The 27784-nt window shown below is 45.0% G+C and overlaps 3 protein-coding genes across 7 annotated transcripts; 1 reads left to right on the forward strand and 2 right to left on the reverse strand.

Moving 5' to 3' along the window:
- Window positions 1–20: 20 nt before the first annotated feature.
- sspn (sarcospan (Kras oncogene-associated gene)) lies at window positions 21–11394 on the reverse strand. Of its 5 annotated transcripts, none has more exons than XM_037452616.2 (5): window positions 11315–11394; window positions 6241–6613; window positions 4553–4639; window positions 2848–3168; window positions 21–796 (listed from the first exon to the last, which is right to left on the reverse strand). In XM_037452616.2, the coding sequence occupies exons 2-5, from the start codon at window positions 6448–6450 to the stop codon at window positions 701–703; spliced, it is 714 nt and encodes a 237-aa protein (XP_037308513.1). In that variant the 5' UTR covers window positions 6451–6613; window positions 11315–11394; the 3' UTR covers window positions 21–700. The 5 variants fall into 5 exon arrangements, with proteins under 5 accessions (XP_037308513.1, XP_037308512.1, XP_037308511.2 ...); XM_037452615.2 differs by having other exon boundaries at window positions 11253–11388; XM_037452614.2 differs by having other exon boundaries at window positions 6241–6697; window positions 11253–11385.
- A 47-nt stretch (window positions 11395–11441) lies between these two features.
- Window positions 11442–15094, forward strand: bhlhe41 (basic helix-loop-helix family, member e41). The gene is made up of 5 exons (XM_037452613.2): window positions 11442–11783; window positions 11880–11946; window positions 12070–12177; window positions 12258–12369; window positions 12625–15094. The coding sequence occupies exons 1-5, from the start codon at window positions 11722–11724 to the stop codon at window positions 13581–13583; spliced, it is 1308 nt and encodes a 435-aa protein (XP_037308510.2). The 5' UTR covers window positions 11442–11721; the 3' UTR covers window positions 13584–15094.
- An 871-nt stretch (window positions 15095–15965) lies between these two features.
- On the reverse strand, window positions 15966–27196 carry LOC119196183 (ras association domain-containing protein 8). Its single transcript, XM_037451682.2, has 6 exons — window positions 26833–27196; window positions 22193–22379; window positions 20423–21213; window positions 20071–20268; window positions 19715–19859; window positions 15966–17865 (listed from the first exon to the last, which is right to left on the reverse strand). The coding sequence occupies exons 2-6, from the start codon at window positions 22293–22295 to the stop codon at window positions 17750–17752; spliced, it is 1353 nt and encodes a 450-aa protein (XP_037307579.2). The 5' UTR covers window positions 22296–22379; window positions 26833–27196; the 3' UTR covers window positions 15966–17749.
- Between the last annotated feature and the right edge of the window lie 588 nt (window positions 27197–27784).

The following is a 27784-nucleotide window of genomic DNA, read 5'->3' on the forward strand; positions in this document are numbered from 1 at the left end:
TTGATCTTACATCGGCGCATCTGTGACGGGACATCATTTTGCATTTTTTTAATTAAATTTGAATTAAGAGCTTAAGCTGGATTCCTGGAAGGGCCTTTCACCCACTAGGTCATTTGTACCATAACTGAAGGTAACTAAATGGATGGAATAAATAGTTTGTATAGTAGATTGTAAATTAAACATCCAACTTGTGCCCTACAGGTGGTGGTTGTGCTGATGCAAATTTCCAATTAACAAACATGCAGTCATCCACTTTTACATAATGAATAGTGTTGGACAACACCCCATTTCAAAAGATTTAAAGTTGTGAATGAAATGTCTTGATGTGACTGGAGCTGTGGGTACACATGAGACAACACGAGTCAGGAGCCACTGTTCTAGAAAAAGAAATCCAGAAAACTGAGCTCTTCAAATTTATAATATTTTTTTCCCTTTTTGATGCAATGTAAACACTCAAAGAAATGTAATTCCTCTTGATCTGTGCACAAGTCCGTTCACAGGTCATTTAGCGTTCAGGACTTCATTTGGTTGTATTTGTGCTGATTTTGTTGAAGAATCCGTTATTTCATCCTTTCAGGTCATTTACGCTCTACAGAGAAGCCTGTCCGTCTTGGCTTGTTATTCGTCTTGTTGTCCATTGTCTTACTGTCCAACGTCGGGCACCAACCATCGTGTCAAATGACCTTCCAACATACATTGGCTATAAATGTTCCTCCCTCAGTGGGCATTTTGTCCTGCTGCCTGTGACGGCCATTAAACGGAGCTCCCGCAGGTCCGTGATGGTCAGCAGCTGTCTCTGCGTAGACAACCAGGGGGAAGGGCAGTGTCACTGGAGGGTAATACTGGGACCAGCATTAAGTCTTATTGCTCTGCTTTGGCATACATCGCTTCCTTAACCGAAGATTTGCTCAGCTAAGATTTATTTTATAATCATTGGCACAACCTTTTACATATTTTGGTCATTTTTTTAAATCTATTTTCAAAGCACAGTTAAAAGTTATGTGTCACAAGTGTGAGTGAGAAAACACCCAGAAGGTCAATAAATACACAGCGATGTCCTAAACACCTCTGTGGCTAACGACAGTGCTTTCCCCCCCCCCCCCCCCACTCCCCCCCAAGTGAGTCAGGCGATCTGCCTTTGAAGCTTTGAGGACCGAAAGGACAACAAGCGTGAAGATTCCTGCACTTTGCATCCAGTAAGACGTGTGGTTCGGTTTATATTTTAACTAAATACATACCATGAAGTTGCTAACTGGGTCTTTTAAAATGCTGTATCTCCCATACAGTTTTTTTTTTTAATTTCATTTGTTGTTCCAAGTTGGTGTAATTTCTGTCAATACACTCATGGTTTCTATTACTGTCTTCCATAGTCTCTGCAAACAACAGGCTCAGAAACCATTTTACATTAAAAAGATCCATTGAGATCCAGACCGTTGTTACTCAGGATCAGGTCCCTTATTCTATAAATAAACATGCCACCATGGTGACTGGCATGTGACTTCCTGTGTCTGGCTGCGCGATTAAGCCTTTTGTGTCACATGTCACATCGACATCAAAACCCAAGGAAACGTGCCCTGCATCACATTTTACAGACCCGGCGTCCATCACACTGCAGAAGCTCTCACTGCATGTACAGTGGAAGCTTCTGCAGTTTAATTAATGCATCATTAAACCGAATAATAATTAATTCACATAAACCACTTTACTGCTTTTAATAAGCAGGGATCTTCTGCTGATTGTTACACAAGTGAGCGCCGTCCTCACAGGAAATAAAAGGGTTTGTAATGAGGGAGCGACCCCTGATATTTGTTCACGTTGAGCCGTCACTTAACTGGTATGATCGCACACACTGGTTTACGTCACATGTCATTAAGCTGACATTGTAGCCCATGCGTTACATTTTGCCTGGGGGGCCCTTAGGCGTTGGCTGTCTTGCTCAGGGACACTTTGACGTGACACGGGGGGCAGCCGGGATTCGAACCGGCAACCTTGCGGCTCCCTGTGCATCACACTGCTCCACGCGCCAGCTATCTTCATCCAGCTGCCTGTCAGAGCCCCCCCCCTCCCTTTGTGACACCTAATGGGCTGCTTGAGTCATGCTGGCTTCCACCTTCACAAGCCGAGGACCCTGCAGATGTGTTGCTGCTGCTATCATTATTATTATCATTACATGCATTATTTTTATGCAGTATATACGGAGCTGAATAGTAGCTTGTAGTGTGTCAAACACTAAAGGTACGTCTTTTTACACAGTCCAAAGTATATTTAGTAGTGTCTGGAGACATTTTATTTAATTTTGTATTGTGTGAAAAATGTAAAAAACAAAGCAAACAAAAACAAAGGAGGCCGTGTCCCATTTTCAAATGAACACAGTAATATAATATGACACGCAAAAAAACAAACGCTGGAGGAACTAATCACGATCATTAAAACTCACTATGCCAAACCCAAAGATTTTTTTTAACTGCCATTTTGTTAGTTAAGTGAATGACAAATCAGCTATTTTGGTTTCGCTGTTGTGCTTACGATGAGCTGTATGTCAGCACAGCAAATAACTACTGCAGATTAGGAGGAGAATCGTTATCATGCTAAACAGATCTTCAGATCTTTGCTGCTGTTAATCTTTCCTTTTTATAACAACTGAGAATGCAAGTATACATATCTATGGCATACAAAATGTGTGCAAAGCTATCACAAAAGGTTGAATTGACATCAGAGAAAAGACATTTTGGCAAAAACCACAAAGGCAAATGTACCCGTCAATCATTGTACTCTCACTGCTGCATTGCGCCCTGTGACCTGCTCAGTCTAGACCTTCTGCCACTGCTGGGGAGCGGGAGAGCCCACCTGAAGGCCGGAGAAAAACACCTGGTAACGGTGCTTCCACATGATGAAGGCCCCCAGCGCGCACACCAGTGCTTGAGCCAGGTTCAGCGCGACCTGGAGCAGGAAGTAGAGCGCCAGCGTCCCGGTGACGCCCTCACAGTCGCCGACGTCCTCGTAGGTGAAGGTGCGGGCTATCGGGTCCGTTTGGTCCAGTTTGCACACGCAGTCCGTCCTGACCTGCTCACAGATGAAGCCGCTGTTCTGTGAGTGGTGGTGTCCGGCAAACGACATTGCCACAACGGATATGACGAGCCCGATTGCACACAGGACGAAGTACAGGGTCTGTGGAGGTCGGGAGACAAGTCAGAGGTCGAGCTTTTTAACCCCGGAAGCTTTAATCAGAAAAAACCCTTTCTTTGTCTCCACTTTGGTTTCGTGACGTTCTGCTGTTGTCTCGTGATTAACCCAGTGCCCAAACTGTAGCTGAGAGGCAGGACCTGTTGGCTCAGGGCCTGTGGCACGTTGAATTCAAAGAGATTACGACCAATGCTCCCAGGCGGGGCCTGGCTTTTCGCTTTGCCCCTCCAACCCAGGAGAAAAATGCTCATGCACGACTGCCCTCCAGCTGGAGCTGCTTCCCACCTTCAGTGCACGACCTGTGAGCTTGTCCAACAACAGAGAGGTTCTAAAAATACTCTTGCAAAATGTGACAGAGGCTTTATGTTGTTGATGCAATTGCACATTCTCAATAACACTAAACCTTTATCTTAATCCTTCGCTTATATAACAGGAGCTCTCATTCGCGGGTGTATTTATGCTCTTAGTAACATGCTGCTTACAGCATTATGCAAGTGATGAGTGGTGCCTGATTTGAAAGGGCATTTATGTTCTTTTTAAAACTGCTGTGGAACCTGGAGTATGGCTGCTTGCAGGGAAATGTATGCACAGTTTACTTTGAACAGTCCAGTTACATTGCATCGTGTGGAAAATGATGTACTTCACTAAATGGAGATCATCTGAAACCCCATCTATAGTTCACATGGTGTCCTGGAATATCTTTCTATAGATATTTTATGAATTCAACAGAGCATCTTATGCAATAATGAATCATGTAAAGGTTTGTCAGAGAATAAAGTATATTATTTGTCTTTTTTATACCTTTATACTTACTGATGAGAAAAGTGCAGTGCAACAGATTTACTGTCATTTTAACAATTAATAAATATGCATTTCAAAAAGTCTAGTTTAAATATTTAAACACAAATGACAAAAATCTGTGTTACATTGGTGCGTCAGACAGCTTAGTAGTACACATACAGTCTAAATTAAATTTGCCTACATTCTGCTGTGCTCCTAATAAAGATATAAAGTCAAGTGGAATGAATCAATGGACTCATTCAATCATAGGAATCTCTGCTCTTATGAAGAATACATTCAAAGGCCTTTCACCCTGTGCCAGTTACTTAGAACCACCATCTTACAATTAATTATAATTAATTATCTCCCTCAGTATAACATTACAGGGATTTCCTTTTTTATAAACTACACTCACCCATCTCACCACACCTAAGAGATAACGTACCTGTTGTACAACTCAAAGACACACATCGGACACTCATAGAGGGACCTGATTTGACTCCACACGTGACATGATTGTCATTCACAAACTGATTTGTTTGGTTTCACTCCAGCAAACAGTGGGTTGAAATAGCGTGCGTGGACCGACCTTGACAATGAACTGAATAGATGTTCTCTCGTCGGGGAGGTAGGCGACACAGTACAGGATAAAGCCCAGGATGGAAACCAAACACAGCTGCAACAACACACCAGAAAACCATCGGATTAGATTCACTCTCATCAGGACAACTTAATACTGCGATCAGCCCATGCACTTGTGTTTGTCACTTGTTGCTGTGTATTTGCTGCTCAGTATTCATGGTTGACACAGCAGCAACAAGAATCTTGTTCCAGCAGGTATTTTGTGGCCAGGTTTTCAGGGGTGTCTCTTAATATTGCATGATTCCGCACTGAGCAGTCATCTGATTACATTACTATCCCTTTCTCTCTCTCTCTCTGTGCCTCCCTCTCTCACACAGACACACTCACACTCTATCTCTTCAGCCCAATTGGGAGTCTTGTGACTGGCGTGCAGCATCTTATTTAAATGTTTTTCTCAGGTTTTTAAGCACTCAGGATTTTCCGGAAAGTTCTTGATGACCTCAGTGTTTTCCACTGGGTTGAATCTCGTGAGGATTTAACTCGGGATGTCGGTGATGAGCTAGGATCCAAACAGGAGCAACATGTTGTTTTTTACAACCAAAATGTGGCCTTAAATCGTCTCACAAATTATTAGTAAAATATACATTTTTGTTGTGTTATATAACAGATGTCACAGTTGTTTATCTTAAAAATATTAGATGAAAAAACAGTACCATTTAATACTATATTGAACTGACACAACTTATAGCATGTTGATTCCATTTCAAAGGGTTTCATTGTTCATAAGATAACAAGCATTCAGACATCCATCTTCTATCCTCAAATGAAGCTTCAACTAGTTCCAGGGCCTAAGAGCCTTAAGATTGCATTGCAAAATCACTACTGAGTAGCAAAGGCCGAGGCCCAAAGGCTGCAGTGACAAACTCTAAGGAACTAATATCTTCTGTTTCGGCAAAATAACATATGTCTTGGTGAAATATATTGGAGAGAACATTATGTGAGTGTGAACTTGAAGTTTATCATTCTTACTATACTAACTTACTATACACAAGGTCAGCTGGGATTATTGCTCCATCCAGACCCAAGGGCTAAACGCTACGGCATTTGCACGACTTCCAAAGTCCAAAGACTTTGCCCTCGTTAACACAAGCAATTTAAAGAACTTGGAATTTCTCATTTCAAGCGACATCCGACCTTTACCTGTAAACTAAACATGTTAGTTGACTGTTCTCCCTTTGATATCTCTCTGAAGGACTTCAAATTTAAATCTTAGATATTATAACTTGTGTACAATGTTTCCCATGCACAGGGTTTGCCTTTTGAGGTGATAAGTGTAAGAAATAAACGATCCATTTCACGATATGATCTGCTGGTAGGTCTCACCTGGCCAGATGTGCCACGTTTGTTGGGAAATAAACAAAACCAACAGAAGGCTATTGTGACTGAGACCGATTGTAGCTTGAAGTCTATCCATCCGGGTGAAAATGACAGATGGAAACTTATATTAACATGACGATACCTGTGATTTCCCAATGCCTGCAGTGACTGTTGCAGGCGGTGAGGGCCAGTGTTGACGCGCTGTGTGATGAAGATGGGACAACGCGTGCAGTGACATGGACCGCCATGCAGAAGCATCAGGCTCCACGCAAACATGTGAATGTGATTTCTGATGTGAGAGGTAAGGATGAAGCTTACAATGATTCCAGCCCAGTATGGCGTCTCTCTGGTCAGGAGCGAGGGGCTGACGGCCAACATAAGGAAGGCCACCGCCGTGACGGCCACCCCCAACAGCAGCTGGAGCAGCGCGATGAGCAGAGGGAAGCGGCAGACTCTGCATTTGTGTCCGTCCTCCGGCGCCGGGCTCCCATCTCTCTTCTTCTTGCTCTCTTTCTGCCCCTGCCCCATATCTCCACTTTTCTTTAAACTCTTTCCTGTACTCTCGACTACTACCGTTGCAGTTTTTGGGGGTGGAGGAGCCTGCCTGCGTGCCGTCTCTCTCTCACTCTCTCTCTCTCTCTCTCTCTGCCTCCCTTCCGAGGCCTCCTCTAACCACAGCCCGGCATAGATCCTATTTGGAAACAGAGAAGGCTCTGAACTAATATGGAAAACATTTGGACTGGATTCCAGTGCCACATATAGAGCAGGCAGCATACTGTGGCGGGAAGGAAGAGGAGGGAAGGGGGGCAGGAAGTCACTAAGGGGGACTCCAACATACGACTGGTAGACGGTGTCACTTGTACTTGCATTAAAGGCAAGAATTGGAAAATACAGAGGCAAATCAGCAGGTTTGAGTTAATGAACAGCCAGCTCAGAGGAGGTCACACTTCATTTAAAAGCCGAAGCCATTGGATCATTCATTGTCAGCAGTGTTGCACAAGAGAGCCCTATGCTGCCAGCCAGAAGGAGTCACCTGACTAACTGGAAGAAGTAATGTAATCATAAGGCATGTGAGGGCATTACTGGGGCTCAGATGTTGGTGTTTTTGAGTACTTTAATGTTCTCAAGAGAGGAACAGGTGTCACTGTCAATCAGCTATTTATTTAACTTTTATAATTAATAATATATAATTAGATTAATATTATTAATTGAGTCTCGGCCCTAATAATATCTATATATCTATATTATATATTATACTATATATATATTGACCTTACATATATTTTTTTATAATAATTTTTTACCTATTATTTAAACAAATTCTTTTCTTTTTTGACCCTACATATTTTGACTTTTTTCACAATATTTTTTTTCCCATGTCATGACTGGAATGATCTTAGATGGAGCAACCTACACGTCCCTGTCACTAATGCCAAATGCCCCAGATTTCTGTACAAAGACGTGATTTCAACGCATTTAAGATTTTTCTTAAAACGTCATGGATATGGAAATACAGAGTGTGTGTCGTTAACAACATGCTTTAAGGACAAAATAATGCGGGCCGTTTCAAACATTAGTTGAAAACACGTAACTCTGATCACATCTGTAACGCGCATGCGCAAGACGCTTCCACCGGGAGCAGAGCGAGGTGAACGGGCTGATACAACCACGGCTACCGGCCCCAATACTCTGTAAGTACGTGAGTGTTTGAATGAAGCACACCTGGAACTATAACCAGTTATTTTACTTGTGCTGCCCACTCGATACGGGAAAGACTGTTATTTTGGTAAGCTAGTTAGCGTTAGCGCAGATAGTTTGCTAGTTAGCATGCTAGCTTGGAGCATGCTAGCTCGGAGCATGCTAGCGTTCAACATGAACTGGATCAAAAGTAAACACCATAGAGTATTTTCCGTGTGTTTGGTGTTGCTAATGCGTTAGGTTGTTGCTGTACCCATATCATATTATTGCCGTTCCCATGTCATGTAGAAAATACACGTTTTTAAAGCAACGCGGCCTGAACACAGATCGCAGCTGAATTCAACAAGTTGTGGCCTGTAAACAAGCTAGCCAACACATTGTAAGTTACTGCATGCTTAAAGCAACATTGTAAAGTATGGTACTGTGTAATATACCTGGAAATGTTACTCTAGAAATGCCATAAATTGTTTATAATGTCATAAGTAAACAATCCATAAATAAGGGTTCTAAAACACCTGCTGCTGTTATCATTATAGGTCACTTTTTTATCACTGTCATAAACCCAAATTACAAACTTTGCCTTTTCCCTAAAGTCTTTGTTCTTCCCTCCTCACAGGTTCCTGTGGATGGAGGTTACATCTGATGGAGTTTGTCCCTGCAGTTGTCCTGCCTTACACCTGGTGTACTACTCTGAATATTTGAATAATTTCTGTCGTAGGAATTGAACGTACTGTACATCTTTAAGTTGTTCTTTCTGTACACAGCTACTCCTCCACTGTTCACCCTTAAGGGTTGTCCAGTTGAAGGGAGTTTTATCTGTGCCGATGTGATGGTTTTGGGACAGGATGCTGCATGTTTACAGACTGTAAAGCTCCCTCAGGCTTATTTTTCATTTTGGGTTGAACAAAATAAAATTAATTGAATTAAACGAACATGTTGACTAGAGGCATCTGCAACTGAAGTGTCTTCTGCGCATTCTGAAAATTAATCAAATTGTGTTGCCAGTTGACATGACAACTGACTGTGTGTAACTTGTACTTTTCCAGCGAGCAATTTTGCCGTTGAAAAGACGTAGAAAATTGGTTTAAAAGTGAAAGTTGTTTTAACGTCTATCCGTAGACGTTGAAACGACGTCTATGTTTAGACAAAATAATGCTATAGCACAAAGTAGAGGATGACATTTTACCGTATTAAAAATCACGTTGATATGTGGACTGTCAGTTTAAGGTTGTCCACAGGATGCCCTGAAGTAGACAAACATGTGATTGTCTTGAAAAATGCCCTCATAGGCTGTAATAAGTTTCATGTCAGTGTGACCACTGAATGAGACACATCTGCTCATCTTTACTGACTCATCCGGCCAAAAGGTGGTAACATCAAATTTAGTCAATTCATCATCATTCAAAAGATTCCCCCTCATTCTTGACAATGCCATCATAACCAAGTGAACGCGCCTTGTGTTTCTGCATAACCCCTAGGGTTCACTTCTCTGAAACAACCAGTGGGGACAATGCCCCCACTACTACCTCCGCGGTAGTGCGCTCAAGACTTGGCGGGTGGGATTTGAACCCACTGGCGGTGCGCACAGAGGCTTTTGGCACCCTGCACTCACCCCTACACTACCAGTCCTGGTCACATTTTGCCAACTTTGATTCTCCTATTTAACCTTGAGCATGTGAGTTAAACCTCAAAAGTCTTTTTAAATGCTATTTCCACATTTGGGCTTGAACCCACAACCTTCAAGTGCAGTGCAGGGGCTAATGTCAGCAGCTCTTCCCCTGTGCTACTTCACCACGCACTAACTGACCCTTTGTTTGTTGTATTTAACCTTGAGATTGCTACTCAAACCTGAAGTAAAGCCAAAGGCTCAAACCCAAGACTGGGCTTGAACCCACAACCTTCAAATGCAGTGCAGGGGCTTATGTCAGCAGCTCTTCCACTGTGCTACTTCACCACACACTAACCCACCCTTTGTTTGTTGTATTTAACCTTGAGATTGCTACTCAAACCTGAAGTAAAGCCAAAGGCTCAAACCCAAGGCTGGGCTTGAACCCACAACCTACAGGGTAAGGACAGTAGCTCCTCAGCTCTTGTGCTGCACTACCTCACCATGCACAAATTAAATTTTTGTTTCTCGTATTTAACCTTGAGACTGCTACTCAAACCTCAAAACTCTTTCAAAGGAGAAGTGATGTCTGCATGAAGGGGCATGAACCCAGAACCTCAGACAGCAGGTTGGAGCTTGCAGCCCTTCAGTTGTTCCCTTGTGCTATTCAAGCACATGCGTCATTGTGTCCCTTTCTCATATTAGACCTTGGGATTGTTTACTAAACCTCAAAACTGTTTCAAAGTTTACAGTTTGAAGCCCTGACTGCAACCAAACCCTCCTTCTGAGAGAGCAGGTTTGAACTGAGGATCCTCCACACTTTAGCCTTCCTGCTATCTCCCTGCACTGTTCCACCACACACCTGTTGATGCTTTTGAATCCAACCTCAATTCTCATAGATTCTCAGGCTGGAATCCACAACCGTTCCATACCGTTATAATAGAATTGCAGGTCAAGTAAAGTCATATAATGGCATTTCTAATAAAGCCCTAGTGGATTTCACTACTTTTATGCTGTGATCCTTATTTCACTTTTTTCGACATGTGTGCTGATGCCCGCGTGTGAATTGAGAGGATCCATACCGACTCCCCTATGGATCTAAACCAGTCTGAGGGTCCTCCTCAGCTGAGTGGAGAATAAATCCCGGAAGAAATAAACACGTTTGACACACGGCACCTTGAGGAGAGAGAATCAAATCCCAAATGTGGATCAGGAAGGTCAGCTTTGATTCCACTAGAGACACCAGAACTCACGATGATTCACAGTGTCACTGTTTGTTTAATTTAAAATACATTTTATTGGAAAATTTGAAACTTGCTTTATTGTCTCTCTTGCAAATAGACCAATAACATAATAAGATAAATGTACTGACTTTGAATTACATTTGAGACATTTGGTGGTTCTTTGGATAATAGGAGATCAGACAGCTCCAAAAACAACAAAAAAGTCACAAAACCTCATTTACTAATTGTTGCATTTTTTTTCTTCAATTTCCATATTATTTTAGCATTCAAAGACACTCTGCTGAAGGTGGGAGAGCAGCACAGAGGCTGCTGCGAGTAACAAAGAAGCTCTGCGCACGTGTTTGAGCACACAGTTGGGTCGGTGCCATGGTTACTGACAACGCAGCTTTGAAGGGCTGGAGACGTATGAATAGGTTACCCTGCGCTGCTCCGGGCAACGGCGTCGGGAGACGGGCGCGCGCGGCGCGCACACGCACCCGATCAGAGTATTTAATTCACATTAAACTCTGTTCTCGGTGTATAAAGCATGCGTTGTAGTCTCTGACGCTAAGATCAATCATTTGATTATAATCGTATTAACAACAGGAGAACACGCGATGTGTGCTGAACTGACGGAGAAGCATTTAGTAAGATCTTGCTATATGTGTGATTTCGGTCGCACGATCGATCTCATTATATACTCAACAGCCGATCCGTTTACAAGCCAGTGTTTATTTCCGGTAAGACAGGCTCACGTTGCGACGTTCAAGACCCAAAAGGCATTAGATTCATCGACACTGTACCGTTATTCAAAGGATGATTACGTGGCGTTGTTTGTCTCTGATCGCGCCTCGGTGCCATTTACCCAGCTCCGTGTTGCGCATGAATCACGTTTTAGCACGCGCACAGGACCTCATCGCTCCACGAGCAGCGGCCATGGCTCGCTATGACGCCGAGGCGGTCTAATTACCGGACTTTCTAGCTGGTGCAGGCTACACGTGAGTCGGAAGCTGTTCCCAAGCGGAGGCGCGCCTGCGCTCTAACCGCAGAGCCGACGGCTTTGCAAAGTGGCAGCTCAGGGAACCAGAGACATCAGTCTAAAGCGCAGCTCCACCGGAGGACACGCACTGTGCATCGTCTCCCCTCAGCCGTCCGTGTGTGTGGGTCGTGGGCACATCAGCAACATCATCATCATCAACAACAACAACAACAACAGCAGCAGCAACGACGACCATCGCCACAAAGGAGCTCGGCAGCAGCAGCAGAGACGCGATGGATGAAAGAATAACGCATTTACAGGACAGACAGTTTATGGAGCACGCGGATTTCTTGGGGTGAGTGTCGCTTTTTGGCAAAACTCTGTGAAACTCTGTCCGATAAACGGCAGTGACGACCCGGTGCATAACCGGACACTTTGCGCTTCACTTTAGGGTGGATTACTCCTCTCTCTACATGTGCAAATCCAAACGAGGAATCAAACGCGAGGATGGCGGGAAGGTTTGTGTGGTTTATTGTGGTCAGGCAATATCATTGTTTAGTTTTTTTTTTTTTCATTCATTAATGCAAATACATTTGACATACATATATGCACGTATATATCTTTATTTTTGCTGCCACCAGGACGCCTACAAGTTACCTCACCGGTTGATAGAGAAGAAGAGGAGAGACAGAATCAACGAATGTATTGGCCAGCTGAAGGATTTGTTACCCGAACATCTGAAGCTGTCGGTCAGTTTAACGGCTCACCGGACCTGGCTTTACGCGACGTGACAATGTCCAACTGAAGCCTTTTCCTTTCTTCTCCACAGACGCTCGGGCATCTGGAGAAAGCGGTCGTCCTGGAGTTAACGTTGAAACATTTGAACGCTCTGACGGCCGTCACCGAGCAGCAGCACCAGAAGATTATTGCTTTGCAGAATGGTAAGCTGAGCAAACCCCAAGTTAGTAAAACTACGTTTTGGGTGAAACTTTTTTTAGTGCAAAAGTCAGGTTTTCAAAGCAGCAAAATATGTAACGTCAATGGAACCAGACGCATCAAGAGGATAATGCGCATTTTGAGAAAACCACACAAATATTGTAAAACGTGCCATTGACACGCGCCCACTTGATTCCCTCGTTGGCTCGTGTTGTGCTACAATTTACCAACGAATGACCTTTGAACTGCTTGTTTCGCAGGCGACCGGACTATTAAATCGTCCATGCACGCAGACCTGGATGCGTTCCACTCCGGCTTCCAGGCCTGTGCCAAAGAGGTCCTGCAGTACCTGGGCCAGTTTGAGAACTGGACGACACGCGAGCAGCGGTGCGCGCAGCTCATCAACCACCTTCACAAGGTGCTGGCGCAGTTCCAGGCCGGCGCGCCGCCGCTCCAGCACCAGCTTCCCGCCGCCGGGGACGCACAGGATGGGCAGAAAGCCGACAGCCAAGCTAATTGTGTCCCGGTCATCCAGAGGACCCAAGGCGGGGAACTCAACGAGAACGACACGGACACGGACAGCGGCTACGGGGGCGAGGCTGAAAAGGGCGATGGCAAAGATAAAGAATGCGCGCGCAATGCCGCGCAGGGACCCAAGGCAGTGAAGATCAAACAAGAGTTTGGAGATGATCGCGTTGCCAAAAAACCAAAGATGAACTGGCCTGGGAACGGGTCAGGTGGCACAGACCCCACTAGGCCCGACCTGGCGTTTATGAACTCTCTGATGGGAATAAGCGGTGTGGGACAGCAGACACCTATTTGCATGCCTTTCTACTTCATCAACCCTTCGGCCGCGGCTTCTTATATGCCCTTTTTCGACAAAAGCAACATTGAAAAGTACATGTACCCAGCGGCGGCCGCTCTGGCATCTCCTTTCCCCTGGCTGTACCCCGCGCACGCGTCAGCGGCGGCGGCGGCCGCAGCGGCGGCGGCGGCGGCGGCGGCTTTCCCCGGCTTGTCCGTGCAGGTTGGAGCCTCTTCTGGGTCCAAGGACTTCCACAGTCCAGAGAGCGACGAGTCACGCGATGCCGAGTTAGGGTCACCAGAGGAGCGCGAGGATAGTCCCGGGATTGACTACGGGGAGGATGACGTAGCAGATGCGTCCCAAGAGAGCGAGACCAGTCCTCGCGCTCAGTTTTCTGCGTGTCAAACGAGCTAATCGGGCTGTCCTTTGTTACATTTCAGTGCACTCTACTGAAGAGCGTGATTTTTTTTATTTTTAAAGTTAACCTACTGATAAAGCGAGGTTTCACAGACATTCTCATGTACAAAACAGTTGTGACTGAGTGTGCCTTTTGCACTTCTGCTAGATTAGTCAAACTCAATGATTATCGACAATGATTGAAATTAATACACAGCTGTGTTGTGCTGGAGTTAGTTTTTTATCCTCTTTGATAATATATTTTGAAGCGGCAGCATTGGTGCCAAAACTTTGCGTATACGTCACTAGGGCGCAATACCCCAATCAGCGTGTCTCTTTGGATGTATGAAGTTGCAACTGACCTCTGCCAAGGTTATTAAGTGCTTGGCTGACTCTGAGTGTAAATAGTATTACCTGGAAGAATGTCGGATTCATGAACATGTCAATGGAGCTGTTAGAAGTGCCCCCAGAAGTGAAATGGCCACAGTACCTCATCCCCCATTCGGGACTGTAGGCTGATTGGGAGAGAAAAAACTGGTATGCCCATCATTTACAATACAAACAATTTTCATTTACACACTTTACAGAGTGTAAAATAAAATGCCGATGACTGAAATCATTGGGGGGTAATTGAAAGAAGAAACCCTTCGTTCACAAGGGGTCACCTGACCTGAAATTGTACATCTCCAGAATGAGGCATTTCAACCCCGGGATGCGGTGACCTCCTGTACCTCCAAGAAGCGTCGTAGGATAGCACCTTATTGATCTTTGATATTGAATGTAACTGTATTTTCCCAGCTATTAAAGTTTGTATGTAGGATGATCTTTACTCTTTCAGATGTAAAGTGCACTTTTTCTGCTCTTTCTCCCCCAAAAAGTCCCCTCATAGGAGTCAATATCAGAAGTTCTCTCAGAACATTTTCACTGTGTTGAGTTGTCTTCAAATAGTAACACAAAATATTTGATTTAAGGAGGGCAGAGATGTGTCATATCCATTTGACAAAATATGTTTAGTTCTGGCTCTTTCAACACAACACCATTCAGATCATAATCAGATTTGAAAACCTCCTGTTTTTTTTGTTTTATGCTATAATTATGTTAAACGTTGCTAATCAAATATTTTACAAAGGTGGGATAGAAGCTCTAGTCATGTGACCATCACTTATTCACACATTTTAAGAACCTTTGAGTCTATCTTGGCCTGTTTTCTATGAGATTAATTCCTGAAAGTATAGTGATATTCAGCTTCAAGTTTCACATGTGACCGAATTAACAGATGATTTTCATTGCTTTTGTAGTTTTCTTCGGCTGGTTTAGCCTCAACTCTGTTATATAACGTGGCATGTGTGTCTGTAAATATTTTTTGTGAATATACCATAAAATATACATGTCTGTCAATGTTGTAGAAGTCTATGGATTTTTTTAAACATTTAACCGAGCAGCTGTTGCACATTTCGTTAATGCTTTACACATATGCTGTTATAAATTATTGCTGATGAGTTGTAAAATAAATATCAAAACTAAACTCTGCAAGGCTTCCTGTTGTTTGCCACCAGTCGGTTTTGTGCACAGACACCTTCATGAGCACGTTTGACATGGTTCCAATCACTGCCCACGCCGGGTCGTGGGTAACAACACGCACTGTAAGACACGTCTTAATGTATGAACACAAGACGCTCTTTCACAGTTTGGTGAATAAACGATACTAAAAGTCCGATAGACGAAATGTACTGTTGCTGAGCCTCTAATCAGCTGACAGGTCACAGCGGAGGAATGTACAGTGTACAGTCAGCCACGGCTTTGAACACATGTGATGTGATGATGAAGTGAGATTACGCTCAGTCTGCAAAGCCTGATGAAAAACAACGGGCCTCCTCCCAACTTGTCAGAGGACTTAAGCAGGATCACATCCAGACCTTTTCCTTCCCATTAATCAACTCACAGCAACTTTATTTAAATCTTCATTCATGATTTTAGCAGATTTAAAACTTGAGTTTCTGACTTTATTCAGATGCATATAAAGTTTTATAAAGAGCATGCGCATCATCTTAAGCTGCTGCTCCAGGTTCAGTAAGTCCACCAATTTACTTTTAAGGGTTACTTTGTCTTTCTGGTTATAATTTAAATGATTATGTCAGTATCTTCACAAACCAGTTCACATAACAAAGTATAGCAAAATGACATTTTAGGAGAAGGCCTTTTTTTCAACCAGACACCCTCCTCTAACACACCATACATGAAGCCAAGTAGCATTGTTTAATTGTATTAATGGTTTATACACGTGCTGCTATTTCAGGATTCTCACTTAATTCTCGGCTATGATGAGCAACACTGGGAGAATGTCTCCATCTGCTGGACACGAAGAGCCTAAAAACACGAAGAGCCCTGGAGCAGCTGGGACACATTTCATTTGGTCAGATGGTTTATTGAATCATGCAATTTAAATCATTCATATCAGCAGCCAGTTACAGCCATACATCGGTCAACACATTGCAGTATATTAAGGCATGGACAAATAAAAACAGGCTTTGTACAATCGACATCTTTAGAGTTCTCTAGAACACACACGGGTTGTAAACAGTGACCACAGCTACGCATCATCCCCTGGTGGAAAATAAAGCACACAAGTGGTTTCTTAAAGGGAAAAATCTTCTTACTTATATAGACTATGATAGATTAGACCTCATTGAACCAAAAAGCAAAGCTGCAAACCGTAGTGATAATGTATTTTATTTTGGGGTGTGGTCTCTTCTTCAGTATCACACCAGAAACGTTATTCTTGTGTGAAAGTACTGATATAAAAAGCATACAATATGTGTTGCGGATTAAATCAATCAGATTAACTGTGAATAGATTTTACAGCATATAGTATTATGGTGAGAATAACACAGTAGCAGAGTGGAAAGCACTTTCAATAATATTGGTTACATTCATATTTCTACAAAATACAGACAGATGAAACCGAAGATACTTTCCTCTTTGATGCCGAGTCATTTCTCTGATCAATGTGGCACGAACACACCGAGCAACAGCTAAACCGACTATGATCATTGCTTCAATGTGTCTACTAAAGCGTTGCTGCACATTATTCAAATTCACCAACTCGGAAAGAAATACAAAGGCACTTTGAAGTGATTAGCAGCTGAACTAAGACCTAAGAGAGAATTCATACCGTGGCAATTTAGACTTTACACACACACACACACACTTCATTACATGCCACCAGATTCACCCATCTGATTCACTGTACTGTGGGTTTGCACTTCCAGATATGGCTCAATTAACAACACAATCATGCAACAAGACCTGCTAACCTTTGGCCATCCAGCCTTACAGAAAAAAACAAGCTTAACACATTTGGCAAAAATATAGTGTTTAGTAATCTTAACAACAAAAATCCGCTTAAGAGGGTAATTCACACTGTTTCATTACAAAAGGTATATTAGCAAGGATCAGGCCACTGCATTTTTGTAATTGTGAATGCACTGCTTTGTAATAAAATCTAATAATTCCCTAAACAAAAGCTGGAAACTAAGAAAACATATATGGTCAGCAATCATTTTAGTACACACACACACACACACACACACACACACTTTGTCAGTAACAAAACGATTGACCTTTTGTGCATAGTGAACAAAAGTGAACGGAGAGCAACAGCATCAAATTCCGGTGTGCAAAACACATTGTAGACACGTTTTACTGTAGTCGACACAAGTGGATTCTTCATTGCTTCATAAGAACAAGATGCTATGCTGTGTAAAACATATCGACTATAGATTTTAAAGATAGTTTTAATAAATTCACATATAAAGATTCTCGAGAATACTATTCAAAAGGAGATAGTTTTGAATCATAATGCGAGTGAGAAATCAATAGAAATCATCCATCAGTTATTAAAGTACATTACGTTTATAAAGGAAGTCCACAGCGGCCGGATGTTTACAAAATCCTGATACGTGGGGGGGGACTGCTGCTGTACGTTTTCCCGCTGTTCCATTCACACCAAGTGCTCCAGGAACTCCTTTTCACGATCCACATGGTACCTTTCGTTTGTCAGGCCTCACACTGAAGGTTGCCTTCAGGTAACTGAGAACACGTGGTAGCGCGTCACTGAGCGATCTTCCACCCACAAGCGTGTTCTGGAAAGGAGCCACGGCGCGTTGCCTCGTGGCAGAGCCCTCTCACACATAGATGCCCTCTGGATTGAGGCCGGAGGTGAGGGGGCTGTGGAGGATCCGGAGGTGACTGGACATGGCGTGAGACGACACCGGACGCTTCAGGGAGCCAGAAAGGGGAACTAAATCGGAGAAATATACGATCGTATAAAAGTATGAATATTAAAAGCTCTTATATCTAAAAAAAAGTTTAGTCCTGGAAATATACAGTGAGAAATAACCCAACTACATGGCCCTGTGGATGCTACATGACAGCTCTGCTGCAGTGCCACCAGGGGGCAGCACCGAGCTGCGCAGAGAATCAGCAGCTGCAGTGAATTTTATCTCCTGGACCAAAAGCACTGCCGGATTTTACACACGTGAATTGGAAGGTTACTGGAAGGACGTGATCACTCAATTCATTATGCCCCATAATTGAAAACTATCGCTGCAATAATGGGACTTGCCGCTCTCAATGATTCAATGATGATGTCTGTGGCATGCAATCAGAAAAATAAATAACACCGAGTTCTTTGGCGAGGTGACCTATTCACGTTAAGATTGGTTTAACTGTGTGACACATTTGAACCCAAATCAAATGGGTGTAAATTGTAACTCATCGCTGGTACAACGACCACCTGTTCATCCACACACAACCAAGCATGTTATTTAGAAGAAGAGTGTACAGCAAAATCCTTAGAGTCATTTTTCCGGTGTTGGGCAAAAGTGTTGAAGTGCAGAGTTGAAATCACACTGCAAAGATTTTTAAACTCTTACAGAGTTAATTGTACGAAAGAGCTGGAGTCATCATCCAGTGTCATGATCAGATTCATTTGCAACACTTGGTAGAGTTAAATTAACTCCTTGATAGGATTGAAATTTAACTGTACAGTGTCACACTTCTTGGTATCAGGATTGTAGAGGGTGCACCAGGAACCACAGGGTTGTTGGTTTGAACCCTGGTTTAACCGTGTCCCATGTCAAAGTGTCCCTGAGCAATACACCTGACCCTGAATTGCTCCCTGGGCTAAAATGTAAACTCCATGTGTTAAAAATGCAACATAAGTTGCTTTTGATAAAAGCATCAGCTAAATGAGCAGATTTAAATTTCAGTGTCTATTGGTTCTTTAAAGCTTAATATGCCCTGATAACACGCATAATGCACTGTAGTTGGACCTAAAACTCACTCTATTCAAAGTCAAATCGTAATTACTATTCATCACTAATAATATTATTGATGCTAAATTAGTTAGACATTTGAAATAACCAGTTGGCTGAAAGCTAATGTGCATTTATTTCATTGTGAATTATCTGGTGCTCTTAGTTTATGGATCTGCTCGTCTCCTGTAGGGTGCCAGAGCTTTGGTCCAAAGAATCCATCATCCAAACTGCTGAGCATGTGATCGAGTGACAGCGTGACAGAAGCACTGAGGGTTAGACGGAGAAAGTAGGGGGAATGAATGACGCCGGGTCTGCCTGTATCCAGGCAGCTGTTGGCATGGAGACCGTAATTGCCACTGTAGTAGGTAAAAACTAAAATGATTCTCTCTGCTACCCCCACCTCCAAATTCATTCATTCAACCTTTCACACATTCACACTTGAACGCTAAGCTTCATCATTTTCTCTCAGCACGCTGTCAAGACACAGGATAGAAAAAAAATGGAACTTTAATAAAAAATAAGTCGTGTCTTGCCGATCTGAAAGGCAAGCAAAAGGCAGCATTTATCCTCAGGCAGCATGCACTTAGGCATACATTTAGGTCGCCATGGGTTACTATTTCGGATCCCTGGTTATACACTTTAAAAAGACACAAAGACTACTGCAGGGTCTGCGTGGTCATGGTATATTACTGGTATCAGTACGGGACTTCTTCCTTGTATAATAAGGATGTCCTGGCATGAGAATAGAGCTAAATCTAAAACTTCGGTATTACACAAGTGAACAAAAACAAACAAACCATGATGAAATGTTTAAAAGAAAAGGAAAGGTACCTATAACATGACTGCTGGGAGTACTTTCATCCTCACTGGGTTCAGCCGGCAGCACTGTGACCTTGGTGCCGGTCTGCTTAATGAACTGCTGCAGGTTAACCTGCCTCAGCTCCTTGGTCAGCTGTTCAAGCTCCTGCTGCATATCCTGCAAAGAAAACAGCATGAGAAATGTTACCAATTGCTTCAAATCGACATCTACACATGCCGATTATACGTATAGTACACGTATTATAGTCATTTGATCTGGTGATAGGTACTAAGTACCTAATGATTATTAAAACATAATTTATATAGCACATTGAAAAACAGAGCTTCAAAAATGGAATTAAAAATAAGCACGAGTGCATAGTCATTACCTGCAGATTCTTGGTGCTTTGTCCAAGTGACCGGTCCACTGCTCTGCAGCTACTCTCCAGCTGGACAGCCTGTCTCTCCTGGGCTTTCAGTTCTGTTCTGGCCCGGAGCACCTGAGACCGAGCCTCGGCCTCGCTCACCCACTGGGTCTCCTGCCGCTGCCTCTGCAGCCGCTCTTCTTCCAGGCCGGCCTCGACACTCTGATGGGGCGGAGTTAAACACATATGGAGAAAGGGGCCACGGCACCAACCATAATATAACCAACTTTCATTCTCCAACTCGTAGCCGGTCCATTTAGTTTTTACAGACGAGCATCAGATTTTATTTATCCAACATGACCCGGGCATAGCACACCTGTACCATTGAAAGCTTTTCCTCCATCTCCACCTCACAGCCCTGCAGGCGTCCTACTAGCTCATGCAGTCTTTCCTCCAGCTGCCTCTCGCTCTCCAGCTCAATCTGCAGCTCAGTGGCCCAAAACTCCTCTTCCTCCATCTCGACGTCGTTCTTCCTCAAATGCTTTTCCAACCTGAGGATCTCCTCCATCAGCCCGCCCCGGTCACCGTGGCATCCTCTACCTCGCTCCCCTTGCCCCTCAGCCCAGGCCTGGAGCTCGGCCTCATAGGCCTCCAGCTTCCTCTCCAGCACATTGAGAGTCTCTCTTTGCAGACCGACGAGTCGGACCAGATCTTCCATGCGACAGGCCCACAGGCCGGGCGACGCCGTCCCGATGGCTGCTCTCGCATGGTGGTGAGTCCCGCCATTTCCCGGGGGGAGCTTTTGTTTGGCCTCGGCTTCGCCGCCTCGGCCCCCGCTCAGTATCTCCCTGAGGCCTCTGGGCGCACCGGTGAACGTCAAAGACTTGCGGCGCGGCTCTCGGCGGCGGAGGGAGCGATCGTTGGGGTGTCGGAGCTTTGCGAGGGGCGGTAGGCTCTGCCGGTGCGGCCCACGTTCAGGCCCCCTGAGGGGGGGTCCTTCTGAGGGAGGTCGTTCAGTCAAGGAGGGACCTGTTCGACGCAGGATCAGCTGCACATCCCCGGCATACTGGCCCCATGTGTTCAGGGAAGCCACAGGGCTCTCGTGGGGGGCCAAGTGACGCTCAGAGTCCCGCCATTTTTCTACCAGAGTGTAACGCCCAGTGCGACCTGTAAAGAACAACAACAACAACAACTTTGTTTTAACAAATTCTATTGCAGTTTTATGGTTATGTCAGATTATGCCGTATATCTGGTTGTTAAAATTGCCACTAAACGTTTCTTTTATGGAAATGCAGGAATGATTTCCTGGCATCTTACCGAACTGTTAAGAAACAATATCCTGAAGAGACACTGAGGAACATGGTCAACCTAATAACAATATTCTAATTGGCTGCGTGTGGTTTCTCACAATGTCTTCATAAGTGATCAATCGTGACGTAAAGCCGGTGAACTGAACCTTTTCATATTACAGAAGTTTCAATGTTTAGAAGGAATAAACTGTTTAGAGCAAACAGAGACGCAACCCAAAGCGTGTATGAAGAAACAATTGCAAAATGCCAAAGTTCTAAATCAATATTGGTGTCTGATCCCTTAAAATGGTTTATACATTTGTAATATAAAAAATGCAGTAGAGGTGCTGCTTTCTCAGTTTGGCAGGAGGACGAAGGATGAGTCAGACTTTCCCTCCTCCTACCCAACCCTCTGTGGGAAGTGATGTCAATACAGTCTGCTGAAGCGCCCGCGTTCCTGGAGCAGCCATATGGGAGGAGGGGGGGGGGGGGGGGGGGGGGCTACTTGGATCCAAGAAAGCCTCTGACACACTGCGTCCCAGCAGGACGTTTTGTGTACGCAAGATACTCCAATACTACTACTTGTGTGATGAAAAACCCAAATACAATGAAAGTGAATAGTTAAAAAGAAGATGAAGCATCACACGGGTGAGAGACGGTTTCAGATTTGCACTTGCCAACGAGAAACTCATCCATTACCCGAGGCATCATTGTATTCAGTATCCTGGGCATCAGTTTAACGGACACAACCCAATTCCCCAATATCCAGGTTCCCTCGTCAGGTATACAACTCAGCAGACGGTTTTAACGGGTCTGTTCCTATCTCTGGTGTGGATTCGTAGTAGACACATAGCTACCTATTGCCTGTGCCAGCGCAATCACCACTTCTTGGCAGGTGGTTGCCTCGGTGACCCCACACACGACCCTCTGGACGCCGTCCACCCAGACCTTGAGCTCCATGTTGGGTCAGAAGCGACGGGGCCGGTTGTTGTGCGTTTGCCCCGACATCACGAAGGCTCCAGAAAAGCCCCTCTGGCTCCTTCACTGGGGAGGAAACACAGGGGAAAACAGGAAGCGGTTATCCAGGATGTGCTCAAGGCCGCACTTTACTACTGTAAGGAGAAAATGTCTGAACAGACACACCGTTCCATTTTGTCGTGTTACAGAAAACACATGAAGGTGTAGACGGGGCGGTTTTAGCCTCATTTCTAAAGAGCAGTCGAGTTACGAATGAACCTGCACGGCCAGGCATGCCAGACCCAGCTGGCCATAACGCAGTGGTTTCCTTCGTCTCTATGAATAGGTACGCGTCAGCAAGAGTCTGCCAGCACATTCCCAAGCCCTGTTCCTGTTCCTGTACATAGAATTACGGGGAAACAGCCAAGACAGAGCAGGAAGAGTGACTCCGTGACAAAGAGGACTGCAGCAGAGAAGGGATGGAAACTGAAATTGAAAAAGGAGAGCGAGATGAATCACAACTCGAGGGGGAAGAGTGGGGTTTGGCATTTGACGTCAACGGTGTGTTTGGTGTTGTAATAATGTTCTTTATTCCTTACGGAGTAGAGCCGTCGATACTACGCTACAAGGACAAAATGAACGACATATTAGAGATGCACAGCCTTCATAAAGTCTTCTGCAAAAGGTTTCCGCCTTGATTACTGAAGCATTTACAAGATTCACAGAATCCGCGATTACATTATCAAAGCACAAGTATGAAATACCCATCAAGGGTTAGAGATCCTTCTGAATGTCCTTCAAGGACAGTTAACTGAGAGGGAATGAAAAGCATTTCCCCAGACCTGAATCACGCTCTATGGATCTAACCTTCACCGCACCTACACTTCAGTGTCAAAAGGTCCTTTTGTTCAAACCCCCCCAGTAATTACACCTCCCCCAGCACACATAGTCACTATCCACATTCTCAAAGTCATCCACACCAGCCTGTCCTATGCACCACAAACGGCTTCCTTCAATATGGTGAAAGCATCTGGTGCTGCAAGGTAACATTTGTAGAGCTGGACAGAGATGAAGCTGCTGCTATTTTCACCGTTGATCTGTTTTGCTGATTTCTTGTAAATTAACAAACAGCCAAACGTCCACAAAAAACAAAACAACAACCCCCACAAAACCCTTAAGGGGGAGAAAAGGGTCACAAAGAAACAAACCAAAAACTCACGGGGTAATAACAAAATTCGAGATGAAGATTCAAGTGTGTGTTATGTGCAGAAAGCACTGTGTGTGTGTGTGTGTGTCATTTTGTTTCAACCAATGTGCTCAATAGAAATCTGTGCCTTCGCGTACACGCAGAGCTTCCCCTTCGTCGGCCCCCTGGACACTTGATCACTCTCCTCTTGGCGTATTCACAACCAGCTGGAAAGTGCTTTTGTCTTTCATTCAAACTGCCCTTAAATGGCATTAAAGGCAAAAGGATGGACAGGGAAACACACACACACACACACACACACACACACACACACACACACACACACACACACACACACACACACACACACACACACACACACACACACACACACACACACACACACACACACACACACACACACACACACACACACACACACACACACACACACACACACACACACACACACACACACACACACACACACACACACACACACACACGCACACACACACACGCACACACGAAATGCCTGCAGTGACCCAGAACACTGTTACCATTTTGTTAAACCCCTTTCCGGTAGGATGTGGAAACAGTACGAGGGGCGGAGTGCGTCTTGATGCAAAGCAGGCACAGTCGATCAGCCAGGGAGAAGGTTTGGACTTACTAGAGGGGGGAAGGGGGGGGGGGGGGGGGGGAGTGCTTTTAAAAATCCTACCCACAGTATAAAAACCTAAAGTCAGAGGGGGGAGGGAACAAGGACCACTGCATCTGCTCTGCAATGAGTTGGCGTCAAACAAAAACATCCAACGGTTTCCCTGAAAGAAACACACAGAGGCTCAAACTAAACACTTGACTCAACCTTTTCGCCTCTTCCCTCAACAAGCTCCACAAGACTCAGCGGGGACATTAACAAATGTCACTCGCTCCGGAGTTGTGACATTTAGATTTTTTTTATTTATTTTTTTACGTCAACTCAGACAACCCAACTGAGGACGCAGGCCCAGCGGTGCGGGGCGACGTGCCACCCTGAGCTCTGCAGCCTGGGCAGATGCCCGCTCCCTGATTTGCGCGGCGTCGTCTCGTGCCAGAGAGGCCTCCCACGCCACAGAGGACGGCTTACGGACCCGTGGACGCCACTCGAGCCCAGTCCAGAGTCCATCCGCTGCCGTCAAAACATCAAACTCCTCACCACTGTTTCAGGCCTGTCATTTGTTCAGAAGTGTTGACTCAAGATTCTTCTCAGACCAGTGAGAGGCGTGTGTGTGTGTGTGTGTTTGTTTGTCTGCCCACAGGAGCACGCCGAGCTGGCAGGGATGGGTCTTCCACGGGCTGCTGGTGTAAACAACCCACCATATGCTCGTGTGGGTGTTCCATCACGACCGATACACTGCTGCAATATGCACGGGGCAGAAATACTGGAGAGGTTCTACATGAGCCTCTTTGGGGGATTTACAGTGTGTCAAGCATCACAAAACTGCCCGCAGCAGTGGATCAAATTGGTGAACAAGGGGGTATTGGAGGGAAACAACATGGGCATTCAAGAGCGAGAGCGAGGTTGAGTAGGAGAACGCCTGCAGGGCAGCAACTGAACCCAATTCCCAGGAAAACGCCAACGATCTGAGTACTACCTTCACGGAGGGAACAGCCCTATCGCAACCTGGTTCCTTTTCAAATTTACCGGCCATTGTTCACTCGGGCGCTGTACGTTTGACACAATACATAGTTAAGTGCATAATTCCAACTGGAAAGTAATCAATTACAGAAGGTTTCAGAAATGCAAAACTCCCCCACATTGGTGCTAATTAACGGGATGCTTTGTACGGACTGAAGCGACAGGGGTCCCTCTCAGGACTTAAACTTGTCCTTGGCTAACCAGGCTTTAATTCAAATGGGACTTCCCGTAGAGCAGCGTGCAATTACTAGAAATGTATAAATCGCTGTAAGTGGTAACAGATTGGTTGTGAAATGGAGCTCTGTGAGGCGCCAGCGACAGATGCTGGTTTATCGCGGAGGGACTGGTGGTAAAGTGGTTGGAACTAACTGGAAAAATCTATTTCCTTGCTTTCACTGAATTGCTCATCAAGGTTTAATCTTAAATCACCGGGATGAGACCCCCCTCGTGGTTCAAATGCGGAGAAGCTCTTTATCAGCAGCAGCGTGCCAGCGGGGGGGGGGGGGGGGGTAGATAATGCCCTGCGCAGATGTAAACATTATAAAGTAGGGCAAAGACTGTCGCGTGAGATAGGCCTTGATCCTGTGAAGTTGGAAACTGATAAGATCCAGGGTGCGCATTCCTGGGCTGAGAGAACGCAACGGGCCGTGACTAAGAGACCGGGTCCGTCCACCCTGATCTCAACGTCTACGCTAAAAGGCCTCGGTCCAAATAGTGGCCCCCTGGGCTGCTTCTTTCTCTCCGTGCCTGGCAGACATTAAACTTATTAGGGGCCGGAGCAGCCTCCCACATTTGGGGAGGTCAGCGCTGGCAGAGTCGTGAACATCTGGAAGGCAACGTCGGGCCAGCAATAATGGTGCCTTTGTTCTCCTGCCATATCCACCGCTCACCAGCGAGCTCTGAAGGGCCAGCAGGGGGGCGGCGGGCTCCTTCCTTGGGGCAACAAGCGGGGCCTCTGGCCAAGGTGGACGTGTAACAGTGGTTTGCCCCAAAAACCTCATCTTTCATTTAAGCATTTATAGAGCTGAATAACACAAACAGCTGAATCCCCCCCCCCCTAGTCTGCAGGTATTTGTGGAGCGGTGACAACCTCAAAAGTGTCATATATAAAAACTCGACTGGGTCCAACAACTCCACAGGTTGGTCTCGCTGCATGGTGGATGTTTGAAACCAGAACTTCACATAGAGGACGGGATTTCAAACCAGTTCCCAGATTATTGTGATGGACAGATACTGAACCCTCGGTGGGACGCTGCTGTGTAGAAGAGCCAGCCAACATTAAGCAACCTCTAAAGTGAATGTTTGACATGTTACAAGATATTACAAGACTTCCCCAAATGCCTCGAACTGATGTGTAGCAGATGAAAAAAAAAAAACCTCATCATCAGCAGCAGCGTGTCTCTGAGAGACATCACGCATCGGTGAGACTTCACCTCTGTGCGTGTTGTTGCGGTGGACTGGGACAGAAATGGCGATAATGGGCTGTAGTGGGCTATAGTGGGCTGTAATGGGCTGTAATGGGCTACAGTGGGCTATAGTGGGCTGCCCGAGGAGCAGAACTATTCTACTCCACTGATGTTTCCGTTATCTGAGCCTCACAACTACGGCGGCGATCCGCCGCGGCGCAGCCAGCTGTTTATTTGATTTGTTTAAAAAGGTCCGTGTGATGTTCTTACCTTTTAAAGCTTTAAATCAGATTCCCCGCAGGGTTCCCTGTCCCGAGGGGGGGGGGGGGCGTTGAAGTTTAGTCAGAAAACACCGGTGGAGAGGCGAGAATTCCGTGAAAACGTGTCCTTCTTCACCACTGGCCCGGTAAATCACGACAAAGTCTCGTCTGGTCTCGTTGGACAGAACCACGGGATAAAAGAGACGGAGACGAAACTTTGGGTCGGACCTCGCTGCGCGTCGCGCTTCTTGCGGCGTCGCCAAAGAGCTGCGGAAAATCACCCCGCACCCGCTTCTTTACTCCTGCTGGTAAATACCTCGCATTGGAACTGGGACACCGCAAGGCATTGTGGACTGTTTAAAGCTGCAATACACTGTGAAGGGGAGAGGGGTGTGTGTGTGTGGGGGGGGGGGGGGGGGGGGGGACCCAAGATCCAAGAGCATGTGATCAAAAGTCTCATGCATGATCCAATTGGGATTTGAATATAAATGTGTACCTGATTTATGCAGATTGAAGTGGTTCATGATCCACTTTCGGTGTAACTAAAGTTGTGTATTTGTAAACTGACAACCTCTGTAATCTAACCAATGTCATATTGTACAGTTGCAAACGAGGCAAATGTTGTACAGTTGAAAATGTATCAGATCACATGGGGATACTATGAAGGACAAGTAGGATGCGTTCCATGGGAAATTGAAAGCACATGAAAATAATAGACCAATATAATTGGATTTCCTGGAGACATCATGCAAGTAAGTAATGTAAAACACACAACATTATAACCTTCTGAAGTTAACAGAGGACTTACACTGGTAATAAGGTAAACATGGTTATATTTCCACTTCACCTGACAAGTGCACAAACTTGTGGAAAATACACAGCTGAAGTAAAACACGCAGTACACACGTACTGAAGCAGTGGCTGGACTTTTGACAATGGGAACATACATCAGCGGAAGCATG

This window comes from Pungitius pungitius, chromosome 6 (assembly GCF_949316345.1).
Source record: "Pungitius pungitius chromosome 6, fPunPun2.1, whole genome shotgun sequence".
Classification (NCBI taxonomy): Eukaryota; Metazoa; Chordata; class Actinopteri; order Perciformes; family Gasterosteidae; genus Pungitius; species Pungitius pungitius.